We start from the raw sequence: 24,325 nt of genomic DNA on the forward strand, positions 1-24,325 counted from the left end.
GGAGGAAGAGAGGGACCTGGTTGGTAGTCAGGGCCCTTGAGAGAGTGAGCCAAGCCTGAAGGAGTGGCTGGCTGTCTTGTTTTATATTTCATTGTTTAAAAATTTTTATTATTGGAGTACAGTTGCTTTTCAGTGCTGTGTTAGTTTCTGATACAACAAAGTGAATCAATTATATATACAGATATACCCCCTCCCGCTGTGACCCCCCTCCCACCATCCATCCCACTCCCTAGGTCATCACAGAACACTGAGCTGAGCCCCTATGCTCCACAGCTGCTTCCCACGAGCTATCTGTTTTACACATGGGAGTGTGTGTGTGTCCGTGCTGGTCTCTCAATTCATCCCGCCCTCTCCTTCTACCACTAGCTATGTGTTTTACATGTGAGTGTATAAATGTTACTCTCTCAATTTGTCCCACTCTCTCCTTCCCTGATACCTCAGTTGGTAAAGAATCCACCTGCAATGCAGGAGACCCCAGTCTGATTCCCGGGACGGGAATCCTGATCCGCTAGAGAAGGGATAGGCTACCCACTCCAGTATTCTTGGGCTTCCCTTGTGGCTCAGCTGGGAAAGAATCTGCCTGGGATGCGGGAGACCTGGGTTTGATCCCTGGGTTAAGAAGATCCCCTGAAGAAGGGAAAGGCTACCCACTCCAGTATTCTGGCCTGGAGAGTCCATGGGGTCGCAAAGAGTCGGACACGACTGAGCTTCACTTCACTTCATTTCTCCTTCCAGCTGTGTCCACAAGTTCTAGTCTCTAAGTCTGTGTCTCTGTTCCTGCCCTGCAAATAGCTTCATCTGTACCATTTTTCTAGATTCTACATACGTGTGATAACATACCAAATTTGTACTCTTCCCGACTTACTTCACGTAGTATGGCAATCTTTAGTCACATCCATGTTGTGGCAAATGACATTTTCTTCCTCTTTATTCCTGTTATTTTATTACCATATTCCACTGTATTTTATACGTGCCATGTTTTCTTCACCCATTCAACAGCTGATGGACATTTAGCTTGCTTCTGTGTCCTGGCTATTGTAAGTAGTGCTGCAGTAAACACCGGGGTACATACTTCTTTTGGAAACAAGATGTTAATCTTTTTGATCCTAATTTGTACACTCATCAAGAGCTAGTGGGGATGGCAACATTAGAGGTGAGAAAAGGCCTATTTCAAAGACAAGAATCAGAGAAACTGGAGAAGAGTCCCATTTGCATATAAGGCTATCCTTTCATAAAGCATCTTCACAGATGCTGTCTCCTTTAATCTGCACATGAACTCTGCAAGGTAAGCATCATTGATCAGCATTTCAACAACCACAAAAATATCGACTCTATAGAAACTTCCAACAAGGGCAACTCTGCTTTAATGAGCTACTGAGGTTTGCAGTACATTCATCACGTTTTTATGAAAACTCTAATTATGATGACTGCATTCATGGCAGACCCTTATGCGGGAAAACAGCAATGCTACCTGTGAAACTCCACCCTCCCTGAAAATCTCTCCCAGTTCAAAGGACCAAGTGATCTAAATGCCTCAAGCAGAGTTGACCAGGCTTCTGTTTTGCTTTTGTGTCATTGGAAACCCTCTACCCTTTCTTTCCGTTATCACCAGCCCCTGTTCAAACTGATCCCACAACATATTTTAGCAATTACTACTTTGATAATGGACGATAGAAACTGCTCTGCTTTTCCCCATCTTGTGTATTATTCTCAGTGTTTGCTCATGAAGCCTGCTTTTGGACGTCCAGTGTTCTCTCTGGAAGGCCCTTTCGATGGATCTAAGGATTCCAGAAAGAGCCTAGCTGTCCCCATTTTAACTGCACAGTAGAGCATATAGGGTCTGAATGCTTTGCTGAGGCATCCCCTTTCTGTAACTTCTGGTGTCCTTGCTGAAAGCTTCCCAAAGCAGACGGACTACAGTGTTCAGGAAAGGGCTGCATGGGGCCATCTTAAACAATGTAACCGTGAAACACTTTTCCTTTATCTTTGCCAGTGCCTCCTACAAGATGGAAAGCAAAGTAGAACACAAACTGCTTTTTCTTTTCATAGTCCTTTTTGTTATGATTTATTATAGGATATTGAACATGGTTCCCTGTGCTCTGCATTTTGGAATGAGGGAGAAGGCCTGGGAGGGAGGAAAAATGAATAATAATTTCAAAACGTCAACATTTCTATCATTTTTGCTGGGGAAGGTAAAATGAAGGCTCAGCTTCAATCATTTTTTTTTTCCCTAACCAATTCCCTAAAAAGTGTTGCACTGCACATGCTCTCTTAAAAAGTACTTTTGTTCTACAACTGAAGTGCTAGTAGAATTAATTTCTGAAATGGACATACTTGTAGTCAGGTTTCCTTGAATGTTTCAGTTATAAGAGATTAATATATATTGCCCCAATGTATGTCAGGTATTAATTTTTGAACTGATATATATCTATCAGTGTTTATCCTAACTTATTATTACCTATATTATTTTATCTAGAACATGTTAAAGAGGTTCGCATAAAACTTGTTCCTTTAGTGCATTAATTTATTTATTTTTAAAATGAACTGTTTAACTGATAGAGAATTAAAAAATCTGAAAGTCAGTTGTGAAGACCCTGAATATCTTGTAACTCAAAGGAGCCTTATTTAGGAAGCGACTCAGGTATACGGGTTTAATGTGCCTTTTTAACATCTCGCTTTTTAATTAGACATCGAAGGATAACTATTTCCAAGGATGCTGCTTCTGAGGTCTGGTCCTCGCCTTGAGTTTACACGCGATTCTCCTTCTCCACGTTTCTTTGTGCATCCCAGGAAGAAGACCCCAGGGCTGGCCGAGCAGAATGGCAAAGGCGCCCCAAAGGGCGAGCGCAAACGCGCGCCCAGGACCTCGGCGCCTCCCGCAGAGGCGCCCGCGGAAGAACGGGAGCGGAAGGAAAGGCGGGAAAGCCGAAGGCTGGAGAAAGGCCGGTCCCAGGACTACTCCGTCGTGCCGGAGAAACGCGAGGAAGGCCCGGTGGCTGAAGCGGAGAAGCAGCGGAAGGAGGAGGAGTACCAGACCCGGTACCGCAGCGACCCGAACCTGGCGCGGTACCCTGTCCAGCCGCCGCCCGAGGAGCAGCAGATGCGCATGCACGCGCGGGTGTCCCGCGCCCGGCACGAGCGGCGCCACAGCGACGTGTCCCTGGCGCGCACCGAGGCGGCCGCGGGGCCCGAGGGCAGGCCCGGCCCGCGCGCGCCCCACGCCGCCCGCGGCTCGCCGCCCGCCTCGCCGCGCGCCTACTCGGCCGAGAGGACCGCGGAGGCCCGGGCGCCGGGCGCCCAGCCGCTCGCCGACCCCAGCCCGCCGGCGCCCCGGCCAGGCCCGGGCCCCGCGGAGGTCCCGGAGCCGCTCCGGAAGCAGAGCCGCCTGGACCCCGGCTCGGCCGTCCTGGTGCGCAAGGCCAAGCGCGAGAAGGTGGAGACCATGCTGCGCAACGACTCGCTCAGCTCCGACCAGTCCGAGTCTGTGCGGCCGTCGCCGCCCAAGCCGCACCGCGCCAAGAGGGGCGGCAAGCGGCGCCAGATGTCCGTGAGCAGCTCAGAAGAAGAGGGTGTGTCCACGCCGGAGTACACCAGCTGCGAGGACGTGGAGCTGGAGAGCGAGAGCGTCAGCGAGAAGGGTGAGCGCGCGGCGGCGGCGCGCGGGCTCTGGGCGCCGGCGGGGCTGCCGGGGTGGGTGGGAACCGGGCGCTCCTGCGGGGGTCTGAGGTGCGCGCTCCGGCCTGGGGGCGTGTGCCGGAAGCCGAGATATGCGCTCGGCGCTGGGGGGGTGTGTGCTGGGATCCGAGATATACGCTCGGGGCTGGGGGGGTGTGTGCTGGGATCCGAGGTGCGCGCTCCGGCCTGAGGGCTCCTGTGTTGGGATCCGAGATATACGCTCGGAGCTGGGGGTGTTTGTGCTGGGATCCGAAGTGCGCGCTCCGGGCTGGGGGCTCGTGTGCTGGGATCCGAGATATACGCTGAGCTGGGGGCGTGTGTGCGAGGCTCGGGGATTCGCCAGTGTGGCTCAGAAGCGCGTGTGCTGTCCGCTCAGGGTGCGCGCCTGCAAGGTTTACAAGCGTATCTGGTAACGTCTAGCATGGTGACTGTGACTGCAGTTACCCCTGCTTTACGGTATATTAGAAACAAGCTACGAAGGCAAATCCTAAAACTTCTCGTCACAAGAAAATTATTATTTTGGTAACCGGATGAAGACAGATGTTAACTAAGCTTCCTGGGGTAGTCTTCTGGCCTCCTATGTATGTCTGATGGTTAGTTTAAGTTCACACGTCGCTCAGCAGCGTGACTTTTTGCCGTGCCATGGACTGTATAGCCTGCCAGTCTCCCCTGTCAATAGAATTTTCCAGGCAAGAACACGAGTGGATTGCCTTTTCCTACTCCAGGGGATCTTCCAGACCCAGGGATGGAACTCGCATCTCTTGGGTCTCCTCCACTGGCAGGTGGATTCTTTGCCACTGAGCCTCCTGGAAATCCGCAGGTGGTTAGGTTTACACCTTAAACTTCCATGGAAAGTGAAAGTGAAAGTCGCTCAGTCATGTCCCACTCTTTGGACTATTAGTCCATGGAATTCTCTAGGCCAGAATACTGGAGTGGGTAGCCTTACCCTTCTCCAGGGGATCTTTCCAACCGTGGGATCCGAGGGGCGACCAAGGGATGAGCGGAGTGTGGGACTCCGGGCTCGTGTGCAGGAATCTGAGGTGCCCGCTGGGGACTGAGGGTGTGTGTGCAGAGCGCCGGGATTCGGGAGCGTGGCTGAGAGGCGCGTGTGCTGGGCTCAAGGTACGCCCCTGCAGGGTTCGAACCCAGGTCTCCCGCATTGCCGGCAGTTTCTTTACCAGCTGAGCCACGAGGGAAGCCCAAGAATACTGGAGTGGGTAGCCTTTCCCTTCTCCAGTGGATCTACGCTCCAGAAATCTGGTCTCCTGCAATGCTCGAGGATTCTTTACCAACTGAGCTATCAGGGAAGCTGTATGTCAATTAAGTCTCAGTAAAAGTTGGGGAGGAAAGTGGGGCTTGGAATGCCCCAGGCAGTCTCCCAGCAAATGGAAGGTTTTAGTGTTTTGTCTCCTTTAATTTTTGGATGTGGAGTTTAAAAACGTCACCGCAGGCACCGAATGAGTTACAAGAATTATTCATGAGGTTGGTTCCTCTCATTCTGGGAAATTTAGTATTCTAGAGCCATCATCACAGAAAATCCTTTAGATAATAGTGCTCTAGAAGATACATCAATTTCAATTTAAACTCCTGTGTTTATTTTGAAGAGTCTCCTCCTTTTGCTGCTATTCGCTTAGATTTAAACTGACCACAGCCATAAATTCAGTTGGTGGTGTTTATCATCTTTGTTGTAGTGCTGGGGCTTCCCTGGTAGCTCAGATGCTGAGGAATCTGCTTGCTGGATGGCATCACCGACTCGATGGACAAGAGTTTGGGTGAATTCCGGGAGTTGGTGATAGACAGAGAGGCCTGGTGTGCTGCAATTCATGGGGTCTCAAAGAGTTGGACATGACTGAGCGACTGAACTGAACTGAACTGATGCTCCAGTGAGGAGAAGGAAATGGCAATCCACTCCAGTATTTCTGCCTAGGCAATTCCATGGACGGAGGAGCCTGGTGGGCTGCTGTCCATAGCGTTGCACAGAGTGGGACACGACTGAAGCGACTTAGCATGCATGCAGCATGTCCCAATGATCTTATGCTATATTTGGGCACAATTTTAAAAGCTCATTCTGTTGCTATTAGTACTACCATTCAACTGGTAATAGGTATCTTTGGAGTATGAGGGAGGGGTGAATTTGGCTTTTTCAGTTAGGCATTGATGTTTATAAAGTGCATATTGGTGTTTTAAAAGTCAGATGATGTGTAGACTTTTGCTCTCTTTCGTGCCTCAATGTTGTGTTTTGTGAACATGTATTTTTTTTTCCCTTAAGTCATAAGGGAAGTGTTAAGTAAGTGGATATGCTTAATTGGTGTGCAGAAAACCCCATATGAGGATGGATATAGATATAGTTCCATATGTATATTTTCCTACTCTGTAAAGAAAGGGCGTACACCAGCTCCACTTGAATATATTTAATAAATCACAATGGGCATGAAACTAGAAATGAAGCTCAGGATTATTTACAGTAACAACAGATTATGAAAGAAACATGACTGGTGGTGTGGGTGAGTGGAGGAAGGCAGCTAGTGTGATGAGAGGCACTTAATGTCTCTGGCCACTATCTCCCTTTCTCAGGAATTATCTTCTGGGCACTTGGGTGACGACCTGAAATTTAGCCACCTCTGAAGTTGGGGTTCAGGTTCTTCATATGGAAGCATGGGAGACATTGTCGGATACATGCAGCCCTGTTTTCTCTTCATTTATAAATAATCTCATTCTCAATGTCTATGAATGAAGCATAGGCATTTTCCTCCTTTAACTTTAATCTGTAATATTGATTAATGCCTTTATTGCTAAGGATTACCACTGCCGACCAAGGGCTCAGCCGTGATCGTCTACAGCACGCTGTGACCCTGCACGACTTTTTTAGCATCCCTAAGTCTCAGTTTTCTTATTGCCACAGTGGAGATGAGAGTTTCCACTTTGTCAGGTGACTGAGTGGTTTGGATGAGCTCATGTAGCTGCAGCAGGATGCTAAGTTAGCATTCTTCCTGTCTTGATGAGCCTGTGGCATATGTGCCATAGAACTAGTATTGCAATGAAGGTGAGATCATCATATATATATATATATATATATATATATATATATATATATATATATATATATATATATATATATAAAACAAAGAAGAGGTGAAAGAACCCGCTTAATATCTTCCAGGCTCTAGAGGGATGAGAAAGGGACGAGTAATCAGGGAAGAGCTATCTTCCCCGGAGAGGAAGCCGTACAGCGACCTTCACGGTCGGGGACGATGATCTTCATGGAATAAATATAAGAAAGCAGCCTTTTGACTGTATCCCGTGTACTCACTTGCTCAGGTTTTCAGTTACATGCATCATGTAACTGTTGAACACTTGCATGGCTCTCCTAGTCTGTTTGGGCTCCTGTAACAAAATTCCACAGACTAAGTAGCTTGTAAACAAAAGAAATTCATTTTCTCACAGTTCCAGGGGCTGGGAGGCCCAGGGTCCAGGCGCCAGCATGGTCTTGTCCTGGGGAAGGTGCTCTTTCTAGCTCAGGTGGAGTCGCTCCTTCTCATTGTGTCCGCACGTGGGGGAGGCGGCAGGGAGCTCTGTGGGGTATGTGATGAGCGCTAATCCCACTCATGAGGGCTTCACCCTCCTGATATAAGCATCACCCAAAGGCCCCACGTCCTATTTGGGGGGTTAAAATTTAAACATGTGAATTCTGAGGGAATACAAGCCTCCAGACCATTGTTCCGGCACAAGGCGTCTACTTAACATATGTGTACTACTCTTGCCATAAATGTTGTTATCCTTATCATTATGCTGAGTTGATTTGTGTGTTTATTAGTAAGTGTAGGTTTAACACTTTCGGTGGATACACTGATGTCAAAAACAAAGACATGTGCTGCATGCCTTTATGGAGCTTACATGTTGCTGAGAGAAATAAACAATAAAGTATAATTACACAATGAAGTATAATGTATTAAATGCATCAAAGGAGTATTCCTTCCAGATGTATTGATGCAGTTTTGCTTTGTGTCCAGATGTTTAACCAGAAAGGTTCCCTGGGCAAATGGTATCTGAAAGTCAACACATAGATAGTCAGCATGATGCTGGAAATAATTGGGCATCTCTGATTTCTTAGATGAGGGCTCCCCAACCCCTGGGCCAGGGACCACTGCTGGTCGGTGGTCTGCGAGGAGCCTGCGGACACAGCAGGAGAAGAGCTGCAGGCTAGGGAAGGAAGTTTCCTCTGCACTTACAGCCACTCCGCATTGGCCCACCTCCTGTCAGATCGATGGTGGCGTTAGACTCTCCTAGGAGTGTGGACCCTTCTGTGCACGGTGCAGGTGAGGGTCTATGTGGTGTGCTCTTTAGGAGAGTCATCTTGAAACTTCCCTCTCCACCCTGGGCTAATTGTCTTTCATGACACAGTCCCTGGTGCAAAAAGGTTGGGGATTTGGAAGACATGATAATGTAATGTGGTACCTGGACTGAATTCAAGACAAGAAAGGTGGCATTAATGGGGCGGGGGGGGGGGACTGATGACATACAGTAAATTTAAGATTTTTTATTAAAAAAAAAAAAAAAGGTTGGGGACCACTGTGTTAGATTATTAGTATTGAATCTCTCCATGCAGAAGAAAAACAGAGAAGTAAATCTTACTTGTAATAAGAAAGCACTTGAATTTACATAAAATGTGTAACAAGATCCCCTGGGGCAAGGTCCAGTGAAGATTTGTGCCCCTAAGGAATCGAGTCAGGAGGCCTAAGGAGAAAAACAAGAGACGCAGGCAGTGCAAAGTGGATGACAGGAGGAAAAGGTGAGAGGAGGAAAAGGCATCATAGCTCAGAAGAAGCAGAGCATCGCTGCCTCAATCAGGGGATTCATCCCTGCCACTTACAAGGGACCTGAAGCCCTCTGACAGAGCACACTGGAAGAAGAGTCTGGCGTGGGATAAAAGGATTTCCTTCCCTTTTAATCCTTGCCTTCTTGCTGGCTTTGAGAGCCTGGGAAAACTACGACCCAAATTAATATTACCTTTGAACTTTTAAAGCGCTTTGTGAATGGCTTCTGATGAACAAGGGCTACCAGGTTTCTTTGTAGCTGTTACTGCTAAGCATCATTTAGCAGTCCTTGTAGGAGTGTGTGTTACCCGGATGACTGGCAAGAAATAATGCTTCTAAAGGTAGCAAAAAATGAGTGATTGAAAAGAGAGACTGAGGACACTGAACCACAAGGTTGAATTTTCCCCATAAAACAAAAACAGTTTCAGGGGATCCATGTGTCAGTTGTGGGCACTGTGAACTATTCACTGTGTAGTCTGGGTCCCTGACAGCTTAAACACTGAGGAGTCAGGAACAAGCATTGGGAAGCTTTGCAACTATGAGGTACTAAATTATTTAGATGTAACTAATTCATGTAGTGCTTAGTATCATCCGTTAGTCATTAAGCTAAAACTGTTAGGAGTCACCTGTTTGGGCTCCAGCAGTACATTGCCTGTTGCTTACATAGTACTTTTAATTCTACACGGAAGTTGATTTACTTCCGTTTCTTGAGAGCACAGAAGGTATTTTATATTCTTTTGATGCTCCTGGTGCTTCTTCCTATAATTTTAAGAGGGTTTTCAACTAAAGAAGGTGGTCACCATTCAGTCATGTATTAATTTCTGTGTGATATTACATAAGTATTACATTATTTACATGATATTAAGCAAGGTATCTGCAAGAATCTGCTGAATTCTAGGCACATTGTGCTAGGTTTTAGAGGTACAGTGATTGAATAATACCGACATGTACATAGATACATGTATCTATGTACAGGGGCCAGTCATGGTTTTTGCTCCTGTGACACTTTTCTGGGCAACCAAGAGAACTGTTACTGAGGACTTAATAGAGAGGATATATTCATTAGAAGGACTGATGCTGAAGCTGAAGCTCAATAATTTTGCCACCCGATGTGAAAATATGTCTCTTTGGAAAAGACCCTGATGCTGAGAAAGATTGAGGGTAGGAAGAGAAGGGGGTGACAGAGATGGTTGGATGGCATCATCGACTCAGTGGACATGAGTTTGACCAAACTCTGGGGGATAGTGAAGGACAGGGAAGCCTGATGTGCTGCAATCCATGGGATCGCAAAGAGCTGGACATGACTTAGCAACTGAACAACAATATATCTAATGAATCTGTTCTCTCTATAAAGTCTCCAAGACACTCCAAAGTCAAGTCAGGTTCTGTGGTAAGAATTTGACTACTGATGTTAAAAACTGAAACCTTTAAATAATTACTACTTGGAAAGACTTCTCTATTTTTTATTTAAATTTTGTTTTATATTGGCGTACAGTTGATTTACACTGTGGTGTTAGTTTCAGGTGTATAGCAAAGTTTAGATTATTACAAGATATTGACTAGAGTTTCCTGTGCTATACAGTAGGTCCTTGTTGATTATCTATTTAATATCTAGTAGTATGTATATCGGAGAAGGCAGTGGCACCCCACTCCAGTTCTCTTGCCTGTGAAAATCCCATGGACGGAGGAGCCTGGTGCGCTGCAGTCCATGGGGTCACTAAGAGTCGGGCATGACTGAGCGACTTCACTTTCGCTTTTCACTTTCATGCACTGGAGAAGGAAATGGCAACCCACTCCAGTATTCTTGCCTGGAGAATCCCAGAGACAGAGGAACCTAGTAGGCTGCCATCTGTGGGGTCGCACAGAGTTGGACACAACTGAAGCAGCAGCAGCAGCAGCAGTATGTATATGCTAAACCCCAAAAGGACTTTCTCTTTTAATGTCTGAGCAAATGTAGGTGTTTATTTTTCCTACCCCATCAGGCCCAACATCAGTGAAGAGGAGAGGAAGCAGACTGTGAATAGATGGTGTAAAGAGGCAAGCAGCCTGCCTTGGGACAGAGGAGCTTGCCAAGGAGGCGAGAAGGGTCAGGGCAGAGGGGGGCCTTCCAGCCGTGCAGTCCCTTGAAGCAACTTCAGACTCAGACCTGAGAGTCAGCAAAGTTGGGAGTGGGAAGCGGAGCTTCTGATCACAGACATACCCAGTGTTTGTTGACAGAGCCCCTGCAGCACACTCTTCATTCTTCCTACCGTTTCCTCCTCCTCTACCCCCCTGCCACCCAGCAGGAGCAGCCCTGCATCTAATTCCCAGGAAAAATCAAGAGGCAATCCAGTGAGCTGCCTCAGCAAAGCCGGAGGTCCTAGAGAAGGTGCTCTGCGTTCTGGGGCCTCCACCTTCCCACCAGGTCCCACCAAGCCAACGCCTCATTCCCTGTGCGGGGAAGGGGCCAGTTCACAGGCGCCATCCTTCCCAGATGTCAGAGACAGCATCAGTGTCCGCAGGAGCAGCGCCACTGATCACACCTGCGTGGTACCTGCCACAAGTGTCCGCCTGAAACCGAATGTTGCACGAGGCCACACCAATGGCTGTGAGATACGAGCATAAATAAGGGGACATGTGGACCCTAGAAGTAAGGGATAGCTCCAAAGCAGAGGTATGCTCCAAAAGCAAATGGAAAAAAATGCTACACATCTTAATGGAGTTCAGAACAGCCTGAATTTCCCAGCGCTCACCCCCGGGGCAGTGTCCCTGCCCAAACCTATGGATGTTCCATGCAAAATATTTTTATATTAAAAAAATTAATAAATAATTAACTTTATTTACTGATACTATTATTAACAAAACTCAAAGAGAAAGCTCTGAGTGTGCAAATCCATTGCTCTGAAGTGCTTGGAAGACATAGTTGGACAAAATACAAGACTGTTCAACTGGACACAAGATTAAACTCTTACCTGCAAACATGGATTAATTCTTCTGAACAGGAAGTTAGATATCTTGATCTCAGACCTTAAAATAAAAGCTGACATTAAATCTGTAAATATTATTTTGGGTCCAGAAAGAAGCAGCCATACAGAAAGCCTGTTACAACCTTGGAGATGCCCAGGAGATGGCTCCAGAGATCAGTCATGAAAGAAAGAGGAAATTCAACACCATGCTAAGGGAAAAGGGAAAAATCTATACAATTCTGGAGGTTAAAGAATAAAGGTTATATGTAAAATAGGAGGTTATATGTAAAATAGGAGTTACACTGACTTTACATTTCTCATCAGTAATGGATTCTAGACTACAAATGACCAGCGCCTTCAAAGTTTGAAGTGAAACCCATCCTAGTTACAGCTAAATTATCAATCAGCTCCCATTTTCAGAAATTCTACTTTGCAGTCTCCTTCTGAGAAAATTGTCTAAATTTGTATGTACTCAAGAAAACTGAGAATAATCATGAAAGTGGGACAAATGAGAGAGAAGAAACAGTGGAGCTGACCGAGGAATCCAATGCAGAGAAATCCACGAAGGACACTAGAGATCATATATCGGAAGCTCCACAAAGAATATCTTTTTGAGAAGGATGCCATGGATTCCAAGACGTATCCAATGACTAGTCAGTTGCTTGATATTATTAATGTGGTAAAGAAAGGCTGTCTTTCTCAACAATAAAGAGGAACAGTTAAAACTTGATGGGGGGCGGGGGGAAACTGTTAAGGAAAATCATGGTCCAAACACGAAGCAATCAAGAATATGGCATTATTTTAGTAATTGATATAGACTATTTGACTGTTAACCTAGGTAATCTTTCCTCTAAGTGAACAGGAAGCCTGAAAGTTCATCTGTAGAATAGGAAATTTAACATCTGCCTGTTACTGGTTTTCACTTGGTCCTGAAGTATTCACATGTGATAATATGGTAAATGCCAGTTTTGTTGTTCAGTCACTAAGTCATATCTGACTCTTTGCAACCCCCGTGGACTGCAGCATGCCAGACTTCCACGTCTTCCACTGTCTCCAGGATTTTGGTCAAACTCATGTGCGTTGAGTCAGTGATGTCCTCCAATTGTCTCATTATCTGTCGCCTGCCCCTGCTTTTCCTCCTGCCTTCAATCTTTCCTAGCATCAGGGCGTTTTCCAGTGAGTCAGCTCTTTGCATCATGTGGCCAAAGTATTGGAGCGTCAGCTTCAGCAACAGTCCTTTCAATGAATATTCAGGGTTGATTTCCTTTAGGACTGACTGGGTTGACCTCCTTGCTGTCCAAAGGACTCTCAAGAGTCTCTAGCACCACAGTTCAATGCCGGTTACTGGTTTTCAGTTTTTAGAATAAACCCCTTTCTGCATTGAATATATGTATACTTATTTTGGTCTCTTTGTTTTACACAGTTGAAGATAAATATTATCTCCATGTTAAAATAAAGGAAAAACTGACAGATATGGGGAACAAATTATTTGGAGAACAGAGAGATAGAGATAAGCATATGAATATTCTTTAATTATCATCTCTAAAAGATGATGCTGTTAAAATGCTGCACTTAATATGCCAGAAAATTTGGGAAACTTAGCAGTGTCCACAGGAATGCGAAAGATCAGTTTTCATTCCAATCCCAAAGAAAAGCAATGCCAAAGAATGTTCAAAATACCGCACAATTGCACTCAGCTCACACACTAGCAAAGTAATGCTCAAAATTCTCTAAGCCAGGCTTCAACAGTACATGAACTGTGAACGTCTAGATGTTCAAGCTGGATTTAGCAAAGGTAGAGGAACCAGAGATCACACTGCCAGCATCCGCTGGATCATCCAAAAAGCAAGAGAATTCCAGAAAATCATGTACTACAGCTTCACTGACTATGCTAAAGCCTTTGACTGTGTGGATCACAACAAACTGTGGGAAATTCTTCAAGAGATGGGAATAGCAAACTATCTTACCTGCCTCCTGAGAAATCTGTATGCAGGTCAATAAGCAACAATTAGAACCGGTCATGGAGCAATGGAGTGGTTCCAAACTGGGAAACCAGTACATCAGGGCTGCATATTGTCAACTTGCTTATCTAACTTACATGCAGAGTACATCATGCAACATGCCAGACCGAATGGAGCACAAGCTGGAATCAAGATTGCCAGGAGAAATATCAATCACCTCAGATATGCAGATGACACCACCCTTATGGCAGAAAGCAAAGAGGAACTGAAGAGCCTCTTGATGAAAGTGAAAGAGGAGAGTGAGAAAGCTGGTTTAAAACTCAACATTCAGAGCACTATGATCATGGCATCCAGTCCCACTCATGGCGAATAGAAGGGGAAATGATGGAAAGTGTCAGACTATTTTTTGGGCTCCGCAATCACTGCAGATGGTGATGCAGCCATGAAATTAGAAGGTGCTTGCTTCTTGGAGGAAAAGCTATGACCAATCTGGACAGCATATTAAAAAGCAGAGACATCGCTCTACTGACAGAGGTCCATCTAGTCAAAGGTGTGCTTATTCCAGTGGTTATTCCAGTGTCATGTATGGATGTGGGAGTTGGACCACAAAGTGCACTGAGCACTGAGGAATTGATGCTTTTGAACTGTGGTGTTGGAGAAGACTCTTGACCGTCCCTTGGACTGCAAGGAGATCCAACCAGTGAATCTTAAAGGAAATCAGTGCTGAATATTCATTGGAAGGACCATGCTGAAACTGAAACTCCCAATAATTTGGCCATCTGATGTGAAGAATTGACTCACTGGAAAAGACCCTGATATTGGGAAAGATTGTGGGCAGGAGGAGAAGGGGACGACAGAGGATGAGATGGTTGGCTGGCATTACAGACTCAATAGACATGAATTTGGGTAAACTCTGGGAGTTGGTGATGGACAGGGAGGCCTGGTGTGCTGCAGTTCATGGGGTCACAAAGAGTCGGACACGACTGAGCGACTGAACCGAACTGATGAATATTCTTATCTAAAATGTTCAACATCCTGCTCAAATTTTAGGCCAAGAAATAGGGAGTTAAGACAACTTAAGTATACAAATATATATATAGAAATAAATCTATTGGCTTTGAAAGCAAAAGGGTATCAGTATCACAGTAAGCTTAATAAAGTCTCTTCTTTCATTCGTTTTTAATATGATGTCATAAAATTAGAAATCAATAGAGAATATCCTAAATAGAGTGGTTAGTGGATAGAGCAAAGTTATTTAAACATTAGAGTGCTCTCCATTAGCAGAAATAAGAAAGTGATCATTTTGAAATAGGTTGGGTAATGGAGTCGACAGTGTGGGCAGAAGGGCCATGAGGATAAATGAGTTATTGTAGCTGCCTCAGAAGTCTTTAATTTTCATCATGTGCACAGGTTCACTTGATATCCACTAAAATAGGAAAACAGAAAATTGCTATTTAACTTCCCCTTGATAAGTTGTGAGGGATCAGTTTTGGTGTCTTCTGGGCCCTCTCATAATTTTACCCACCATCTATCAGCGGTTGATCCACATAGAACCCTGATAGCCTTTGCTTCTCTTTGACCTTTCATACATTAATCTTTCACTGATTCCTACTGTTTCTGTGGGGAAGAGGAATTTAATTCTCCCTTGCAGCTATTGGAAGAGCCAGCGTTTAGAGTGTTAGGTGCTTCAGTTTAGATTCCTTCGAGAAAGTCTGAGAACTAATTTCTTCTTACAGTGGGTATAAAATGACCTTGACTGTTTTAATCATCCATGTAATTTAAATCTTAGAGACTGAGTGGATATAGGTAATAGTGTCCATGCATGTTGGGGGTTGTCAGAGCTAATGTGCTAATTCCTAATTTCTAAGACAATGGGATAAGAACATTTTGGGAAACATCATGGTGAGGAGCTGAGTTTTTCAGAATTACAGTTTCTCCATAATATATAAAGGACTGGAAAATCTCCTTGATTCTAAAGCAGGAGCTCTGACTTAAAAGAAATTCTATAAAAAGAAAAGAAATTACGTCTATAAATCTAACCTGATTATATCCAATAATATTTTCCCCAAATTAATCCATGGCTAGAAATACTACTCATTTAGCTACATCTGAAGGAGATTTCTATTCTAGAATCAGGAGAAACTCAATTAAAATCTTGTTTACATCTCATTTTCAAAACTAATCAAGTACAAATTTGACACGTATGCTGACAGTTTTTAAAAAGGAATGTTTGGGTGTATGATTGAAGGACGTTTTAAGAGAAACTATCTGTGCTTCAGAATGCATTTAGAAGGAGAGTTGATATTGAAAATTTCAGTGCATCTATTTTATGTCCTAGGTTGTTACTTCAATATCCTTTCAAAAATGCAGAATCATACTGCAGTGTTTGTGACCCATTTTGTCCAGTGAATGAAAAGGTTGTCCTTATTTGGGGTTCAGTTTCACAGAATAACAGAGCATCAGAACCTGGGAGAGACTTGGGAAGCAAATAAACAAAGAGAAAGCCTCCCCTTTCACACACTGTTGAACAGAGAAGTGGACGTCGTGGGCACTGTCAGTTGCCCTGCCCCGGCACCATTTTTCCGTTTGCAGCAAGAAGAGGTAGAATGCACACTGGTCCCAGCTCTAGCCAGACTTCTGGGGACCAGCACTGTTCTGTGCTCAGTCAAGGCCCAGCCCTAGAAATCTGGTTTCTAACATATTCCTGAGACCAGGCCCCAGGATGGTACCTGGTTTTCATTATTAGACTCCCATCCCTGGATCTTTGTGAAAAGTGAAAGTGAAGGTGTTAGTTGCTCAGTCGTGTCCAGCTTTTTGTTGGAGTCCCTTTGGAACTAACGCTTGGCCCTAACGAATCCCCCTGTAGGAACTAGAAACTGGATTACTGATACTGACTTCCTGGTGCCAGGTGCCAGATTGGAAATCTAGGTGTTACCTTGCATGTCATTCTTACTCATACTTTATGGGCATCCACCTGGCACTGCCGATCTGCATTGAATGGTTACTTTCTGTAGCCGTCTTCTCTGAGAGCCTTGGTATTCTTCCTGAGTTGGACTTTTATACTTGGGTCTTCTTAAAAGCTCCAGTTCTACACCAAGGGCCAGATTAATTTTAATTCTGATGAAGTCTTCTGACGCTGGTGTGTCCGAGGTAATATATTTCAGTTTCTTAAGCTGCTGTATCATGATGCCACAGTGAGAGAGTCCATTCCTAGGCAGGTTGATAAGAAGTCCAGGGGTCCCCAAAATGAAAGGTTGTTGCTGAACCATGAAAGATACCGGGATTCTTGGCCTCCAGAGGAGAATAATTCAGTCTGGGGCCAGAGATGAGTCTTGATCGCTCAGAGCTTTTTGTGTAATAAAGTTTTATTAAAGTATAAAAGAGATAGAGAAAACTTCTGACATAGACTTCAGAAGAGGGCAGAAAGCGTGCCCCCTCACTATTGTTATCAATGGAGTTATATACTTTTAATTAGTTATTACAGTGAATCCAAAGAATATCTGGATGTTGTAAAAACCTTACTAGACTCACTCCCATAATTTATGTTTTAAGATAATAGGATTAGCCAGAAGGTTTTTTCCAGAAACTGTCCTCAAGCAGGATACATTATTGTTATATAATCCTAAGGAATGTAGAGGGGGAAAAAAAATGTTTGTCCTTTCCTCCTCCTTGAGAATTCCAGACCCCTCCCTCCTTGGGGACCCCTGGACTTCTTGTCAGTCTGCCCAGGAATTGACTTTCTCAACAGCCTGGGTAATCTGAACAAGAGAAGTTTGCTTCTCCCAGTCTGGAGGCCGTGACTGCAGCGCCTGAGTGTCGGCAGGGTCGGCCCTTCTGGGGTCTGTGAACAGACCTCTGTCCTCGGCCTGTGAGGAGCGTCCCTCTCTCTGAATCTCTGCTTTGTCTTTCCTCTCTGTGAGCATCCATGTTTCCTCTCCTTATGAGGACACTGTGCATTTTGGATTAGGGAACATCCCAATGAGGTTCTTTCAAACTGATTATCTCTTTAAAGATGCTATCCGCAGATATGGTTACACCCTCAGGGAGTTGGGGTAAGGGCTTCAACATATGAATTTTGGCAGGAACACAATCCAGTCCATACTAATTGCATTCTCAGGACGAAAGAGACCACAGCCTCCATGTGTTTGTATCCACACACAGTAAATAAACACTCATGTCTGGAGCTTGACTCCATTGGTTTCCATTTGTGAAAAGGATAAGATGATCAGGAATATCACAGGGTAGTTACTTTTTAAAGAGGATTGCCATCCACAATCAGGAAGAAACAGGCAGTTTGAGGGACTGCCAGAGACTAAACCCATTGGGCATGTTTCTTAACCTCTGTAAGGCTCAAGTGCATCGTGTTTGGAACTTGTGGAGTAATTAACTGTACATGTTCCACGGAGTTGTTGTAAACATTAAATGAGATGATGGTACACAGCAAGTGCTCAATACGTGTTTCTATTTCTGTGACACCAAAGAGGATGCAGAGACAGTAAACGTTAACAAGAATCAGAAGGAAAGCTGGGATGCCAGGGCTTCATGTCAGAGCTGCAGTAGAATTTTGTGGAAAGAATCAATGTGGCATTTAAGTCAGAGAGGTGGGCCTGAGCAATGAGAAATGTGGAGACACACGCACAGAAGGAAGCAGGAGACTTCCAGACCTGTGAAAGGAAACAGCCCAGAGGCCAGTGATTGAGGGAACAGTTTAGATCCTAGTTTGAAGGACTAGGTTACCTTGGGCAATAGAATTAGAGGGATAGAGTGTGCCAGTGATCCTCATTCCTGGGTACTCTTTAGAACCTCCTAGGGGAGCATAGAGGTTATCATACTACATAAAATAAGTCAGAAAGGAAACGACAGATGTCATGTGATGTCATATGGTTGAAGGTGAAACTCCAATACTTTGGCCACCAGATGTGAACAACCAACTCACTGGAAAAGCATCCCCTGATGCTGGGAAAGATTGAAGGCAGGAGGAGAAGAGGGTAGCAGAGGATGAGATGGTTGGAGGGCATCACTGACTCACTGGACATGGGTTTGAGCAAACTCCGGGAGTTGGTGATGGACAGGGAAGCCTGGCATGCTGCAGTTAATGGGGTCTCAAAGAGTTGGACATGACTTAGCGACTGAACAGCAACAACGTATGCTGTCACTCTTATGTGGGATCTAAAGAATGGCAACTACAAAACAGAGACAAGACTCACAGACATAGAGAACAGTTTTGTGGTTGCTGGGGGGGTGGGGTAGGGGCAGGGGTGGACTGGGAGTTTGGGGTCAGTGGATGCAAGCTAGTATATATGAGATGCATGAATAGCAAAGTCCTATTGTATAGCACTGAGAACTGTATCCAGTCTCCTGGGATAAAGCATCATGGAAAAGAATATTTAAAAAAGAGTGTATATTTGTTTAACTGAATCAATTGGCAGTCCAGCAGAAATTGACACAACATTATAAATCAACTATGCTTCAGTTAAAAAAGGTTGAGGCATCACGAAGAGATTCTGATTAGTTCAGTGTGGAGCTGGGCCCCAGTTTATTTTATTCAAGCATGTAGCTGAATTGAGAACTGTAGGATTGGTTCAGAGTACATTATAATCACTTGAGGAGCTTCACAAAAAAAGGTACCAATGTTCAGGTCCCAAGCCCAGAGCTCCTGATCTGATGGTTCCGGACTGAGGCCCAAGCATCTGATTTTCTTAGCATCTCTTTGGTGAGTCCATTGTGAGGTCAAGGTTATGGTCACAGAGCCTTCAGTGACCTTTCCAAATCTCAGACTTGACCCTTCCTAATTATGAAGTGCTGATTCTTCCATGAAAAAATGTTATTTTGTATCACACAAACTTCCCATTAAAAAAAGTTGCTTATTTATATGGGGAATAATTTGGCTGGAAAAAACAACATAATGACTCTGCTAATGTTTACGGGACACAACAGAGTTGGCTTTTCCAGGTGTACTTTGGAGCCCTGACCCAGGTAGAGTCGGCCCTGAAACAACACAGGTTTGTACTGCACAGGTGCACTCATACATGGATTTCTTGCACTAAAAACAGTACTACCTGATCCAAGGAATGAAGGGACATTAGGTATATAAGATGTTATTGCATCCCAAAGAGCATCTTGGCAGAGTAAAGCATTTATGATGAATATGGATAAATACTTCTTATTACAACACTTTATAATACAGGAATTGAAAGCCAGCTCAGTTTTCAAATTAAGAAGCTCTGGTTAAAGGAATACTGTATTGCAATAAAAGTTAATGTTGTATATTCTTATATTTACAACATAAAATACGTTTGTGATTATTGAGAGAAAGGTAATGCTAGTTGTATACATACTATATGGTATGTTTTTGAAAAAGAATGTTTGCAGAATATGTGTAAAGAAAACTGAAAGATCAAAGTATTGTATCTACTTATATCTGGATGATAAAACAGCACGCATTCTTTATTTTTCTTTTTGTATTCTTTGTATGTTTAAACTCCTACCATAAACTTCCTTCATATTAACTTCTTTTGGGTTTTCTGTTTACCAGATTTTTTTCTTGATGCCTTGATTTTTCTTGATTTTTTTCTTCATGCCTTCTGTAATATTGACAAGGTTGTTTCATGCGCTTTTTCACTTATTTTCAAGCTGAAGGCATTATATTAATACATTCCTGTGGTAGTCTTAATGCTAACCTGAACTCAATGCAATGCTTAATTTCATAATTTTTCAGTGAAATCTAAAATCACTAACTCTATGAAAGATGACTTTAACATATTTTAACTTTCCTCTAAAATTTACTGCTTTCCCTATTGTTTATGTTACTGTCTAGAATAGGTCCAGATTGCCTTCCCCCATTCGTATAAGTAGGTGTTACTATTTTTATAATTAAGACTTACTTAGATTTGCCAATGTCTTTAATATGTTTTACCTGATTTCATGTTCGTTATTACCTTTTACATCTCTTTTCTTTACTGCTTTCATTTTTCTTCTTGTCAGAGCTTATCCTATAATCATCCTTCCAGTGAGAGTCTAGGAGTAGCTTGTTATCATTTCTTGCAGGACACCCAACTGGGTGTACAGTACAGGCTTTTTCTCTTTTGAAGAGATAGTAAAAAGTACTATTTTTTGGAATAAATATTTTTATTACATTCATGGCACAGAAGTGGGGAACATAAGCATGTTTTCTCTTGACCTGAAGCACATATATCATTTTAAGATTTATTTGAACCAAGTGTGGAAGGACTAAGCAAACCAGAAACGCTGTGGCCCTTCAGTCATGGCGGAAGAGCAGGGGAAAGACTGGCCTCAGTGTGATTTGGTTGCAAATGCAATTGAGGTGGGACTTAGGGACCTCCTGTTCTGGGAAATCATTGGTTCTGGTATGTTTTGCTTAATTCCTAGAAAGATTTGAAAAAGTCTTTAACAAAAGCAGAAAAGGGACAGCAATTAGGACAAAAATAAATAGACAGGTAAATGGAGCTGAGAAATGATGAAGTAAAGCCGTAGGCTTTTACACTGTTTAATTAATTAGCTTGCACATCATGTAAGCAGTCTTCCACCTCTCCTTGACAATGTGATTTCCTTAGTAACCTGCTGTTTGAAATCTTATCATTTCTAACATTTCTACTAAGCCCTTTGAATGAGTTGTTTTCTTTATGGAGAAATAACTCGTGTCCACTGCTGTAGGAAGCTAGGTATTTGGGCCACAAGTCAGTAGGAAAAGATATCATATTATTTACCCCACTTCAATTGTAGTCCTGCTGGATGGCATCACTGACTCGATGAAAGTGAGTTTGAGTGAACTCCGGGAGTTGGTGATGGACAGGGAGGCCTGGCGTGCTGCGGTTCATGGGGTTGCAAAGAGTCAGACGTGACTGAGCTGAACTGAACTGAACTGAAAGACAAATAAATATAATATATCTTGAGCTTACCCATTAGATTTCAAACTGCCATCATATTCAGGTGATAAAGCCGAGCAGCACACCCCTGGAAACAATTTCCAGTTTATAGTTACAAGTCTGCCTAAGCTAAAGAAACTAAGAGCAAACTTCCACTGGCAAAAACCTATAAATGGTGGATGTAGAAAATATTTATTTAAAAATGCATCACTGAGTTTGCGTAAAAGAGAAACCTCTAAATGGCAGAAGTGAAATGAGAAAACCATCTACATAAGGATGTGGGATGATGCTTCAGTAATGCCTCTAGTTGGTTAAGACAGGTGATGTCTGGGGCCTTAAGCAACCTGGGGCTGTGAGGAGCAGTGGTCCCTGCAAGAGGCAGGTGATTGGAACTGGCGTCTCTGTGTGAGAATATGACCCTCAGAGAGCTTCCCCCACAATGAAAAGAAAATTAATATTAAATTTCACATAGTTTGGATAAATGAGAAACCTTGTTTCTATCTGAATACTGGGAGGAGAAAAACAAAACACAATGTGTCTCTTGTAAGAACTTGAAATCTCTTTCTGTTCCTAAGGTGGATTTTGTAGACTGAATTTTTATTGCATACATTGTGATTTAATCTCAAGGCAAGAAATTAACATTTCCTTTGGCCCTTGATCAGAGAAAGCTTCAAGCTCAGAAGCCTTCCATTTCTTTATAATCAGTGACCTATGTTCTGAAGAATGGGCTTCCCTTGTGGCTCAGTGGTAAAGAATTTATCTGCCAAGGAGGAGATACAGGTTTGATCCCTGGATCCAGAAGATCCCTTGGAGAAGGAAATGACAACCCGCTCCAGTATTCTTGCCTCGGAAACTCCATGGACAGAGGAACCTGGCAGGCTATGGTCCCCGGAGTTGCAAAGAGTCGGACTTGACTTAAATAAAAACAATGACAACAATGTTCTGAAGAACAGAAAAGCGCTATGAAGTGGCCCTCAGAGAATCAATATTTTGGCTTTATCATTTGGGTTTCTTTTTCTTTTGACATGTTTTCTGTTTTACAGAACAGGGCAGTAATGACTAAAGCATTCATGCCAGACTTTAGGCTGAAATGTTCAACTTCTGACTGTCCTTTAAAGTATCTCAGCACCGTGAAAAGCCCTCAATTTTATTCTGTTTTATTTCATTAATTTATTTTATTGAAGCATAGTTGATTTACAATGTTGTGTTCATTTCTGCTGTACAGCCAAGTGACTCAGTTATATGTACATATATGTATACACACACACGTGTTCTTTTTTCTATTCTTTTCCATTATGGTTTATCCCAGAAGATGGGATATAGTTCCCTGTGCTGTCTAGTAGGACTTTGTTTATTCATCCTATGCATAATAATTTGAACTGCTAATCCAGATCTTTCAATCTTTCCCTCCCTCATCCCCCTATACCCCTTGGCAACCACAAGCCTATTCCCTATGTGAGTCTGTAACTGTTTCATACATAAGTTCACTTGTATGATATTTAGATTCCACATGTACATGATACCATAAGGTCTTTGTCTTTCTCCATCTGAATGACTTTGCTTAGTTTGATCATCTCCAGGTTCATTCGCAGTGCAATGCACGCATGCTCAGCCGTGTCCAGCTCTGCGACCCCATGGACTGTAGCCTGCCTGGCTCCTTTGTCCTTGGGCTTTTCCAGGCGAGAATAGGGCATTGGGTTGCCATTTCATCCTCCTGGGGACCTTCCTGATCCAGGGATTGAACGTGTGTCTCCTGTGGCTCCTGCGTCGGCAAGTGGGCTCTTTACCACCAAGCCAGCAGGGAATGTTGCCGCCAGTGACATTAGCACTTAATTTCCAATTGTTCTGCTTTGCTAGGCCTCCTCTAGGAGATGTGTGGGACGCGTCAGAGGGTGTGTATCAGAGGAATATTCCATGCGGAGAGTTGGGCTTACAAAGTGGTCACTTTCCAGAACAGCCTTTTCTTTCTTTCTCTACCTTTCATAACTGAGTTGTCTTTCCCCTAGTCTCCCTAAAGAGATTCTCACTGGAATTTTGCAACCAGCCCTGGCTCATATCCTGTCACTATCTGATGTGTTGGGCTATTTGCTATTCTGATACCCTTTATTCTATACCAGGTAGATGTATGGAATGTGATCTGGGAGCCTTAAGATCCCGAGCTTGAAGAGCACAGACCAGGGAAAGCTGGGTGGGTGACCAGTTCTTCCTGAAAGATCCCTTTCACACACACACTGTGAGACAGAGGACAGGGAGGGTCCTCAGGGGTCTGTGTTCATTTCATGGAAAATGGTTTCATCAGTACAACTTGGAAAGAGTAATTCCCATACCTGTATTTCAGAATTTCAAAGTGATCTGGGATCCAGAGGTCCTTAATAGCATCACATTCTTTGAGTGTTTTTGACCTTTGAAACTTTCTCAAGCTAGATGATTTATAGACAGAGTTCTTCTAGTATCCAACAAATCCTTGTAGAAAAACTATAAATCCTGATACAAGAAAGGCTGCAGCCTTATGACTCAGGAAAGGCAAGTGTGAATGAAGTTCTCAACCTGGAAAAAAAATGAATTATTTATATTATTACATCAATGCATTAAAAGAATACACATGTGGCTCACAGAATGAGTTATTTCTACCTGGTCTGTCTCTAGTCTGCAACCTCTTGGAAAAGTAGATGCTTTGCTTGTATCCCATCAGGTGTTTGCAATCTACCTTATAATGTCATTGTCTATAATTGCTCAGTTTATTTGTCTATGTGGAGGTATACCTTGTTTTTCTCTGAGATATGGTTGTGAGCAGCAAAGGACATTGTGCAGATGAGTCAGCTGAGGAATAATGGATAAATCTACTGTGCAGGACCTTGCTGTGGCACAGGGATAAAGAATCCACCTGCCAATGCAGGAGATCCAAGAGCTGCGGCTTTGATCCCTGGATCAGGAAGATCCCCTTGGAGTAGGAAATGGCAACCCACTCTGGTATTTTCGCATGGAAAGCTTCATGGACAGAGGAGCCTGGCTGGCTACAGTCCCTGCAGTCAAAGAGAGTGGGA

The 24,325-nt window shown here is 43.8% G+C and overlaps 1 protein-coding gene across 11 annotated transcripts in view; it reads left to right on the forward strand.

Moving 5' to 3' along the window:
• The window catches only part of RIMS1 (regulating synaptic membrane exocytosis 1), a 599,631-nt gene that overhangs the window by 350,626 nt on the left and 224,680 nt on the right, over positions 1-24,325 (forward strand). For all 11 annotated transcript variants that reach the window (XM_018058836.1, XM_018058838.1, XM_018058839.1 and 8 more), the window contains exon 6: positions 2,791-3,638. In XM_018058836.1, the coding sequence (XP_017914325.1) occupies positions 2,791-3,638 (848 nt within the window). The remainder of the gene's footprint in view (positions 1-2,790; positions 3,639-24,325) is intronic.

This window comes from Capra hircus, chromosome 14 (genome assembly GCF_001704415.2).
Source record: "Capra hircus breed San Clemente chromosome 14, ASM170441v1, whole genome shotgun sequence".
In the NCBI taxonomy this organism is placed as follows: Eukaryota; Metazoa; Chordata; class Mammalia; order Artiodactyla; family Bovidae; genus Capra; species Capra hircus.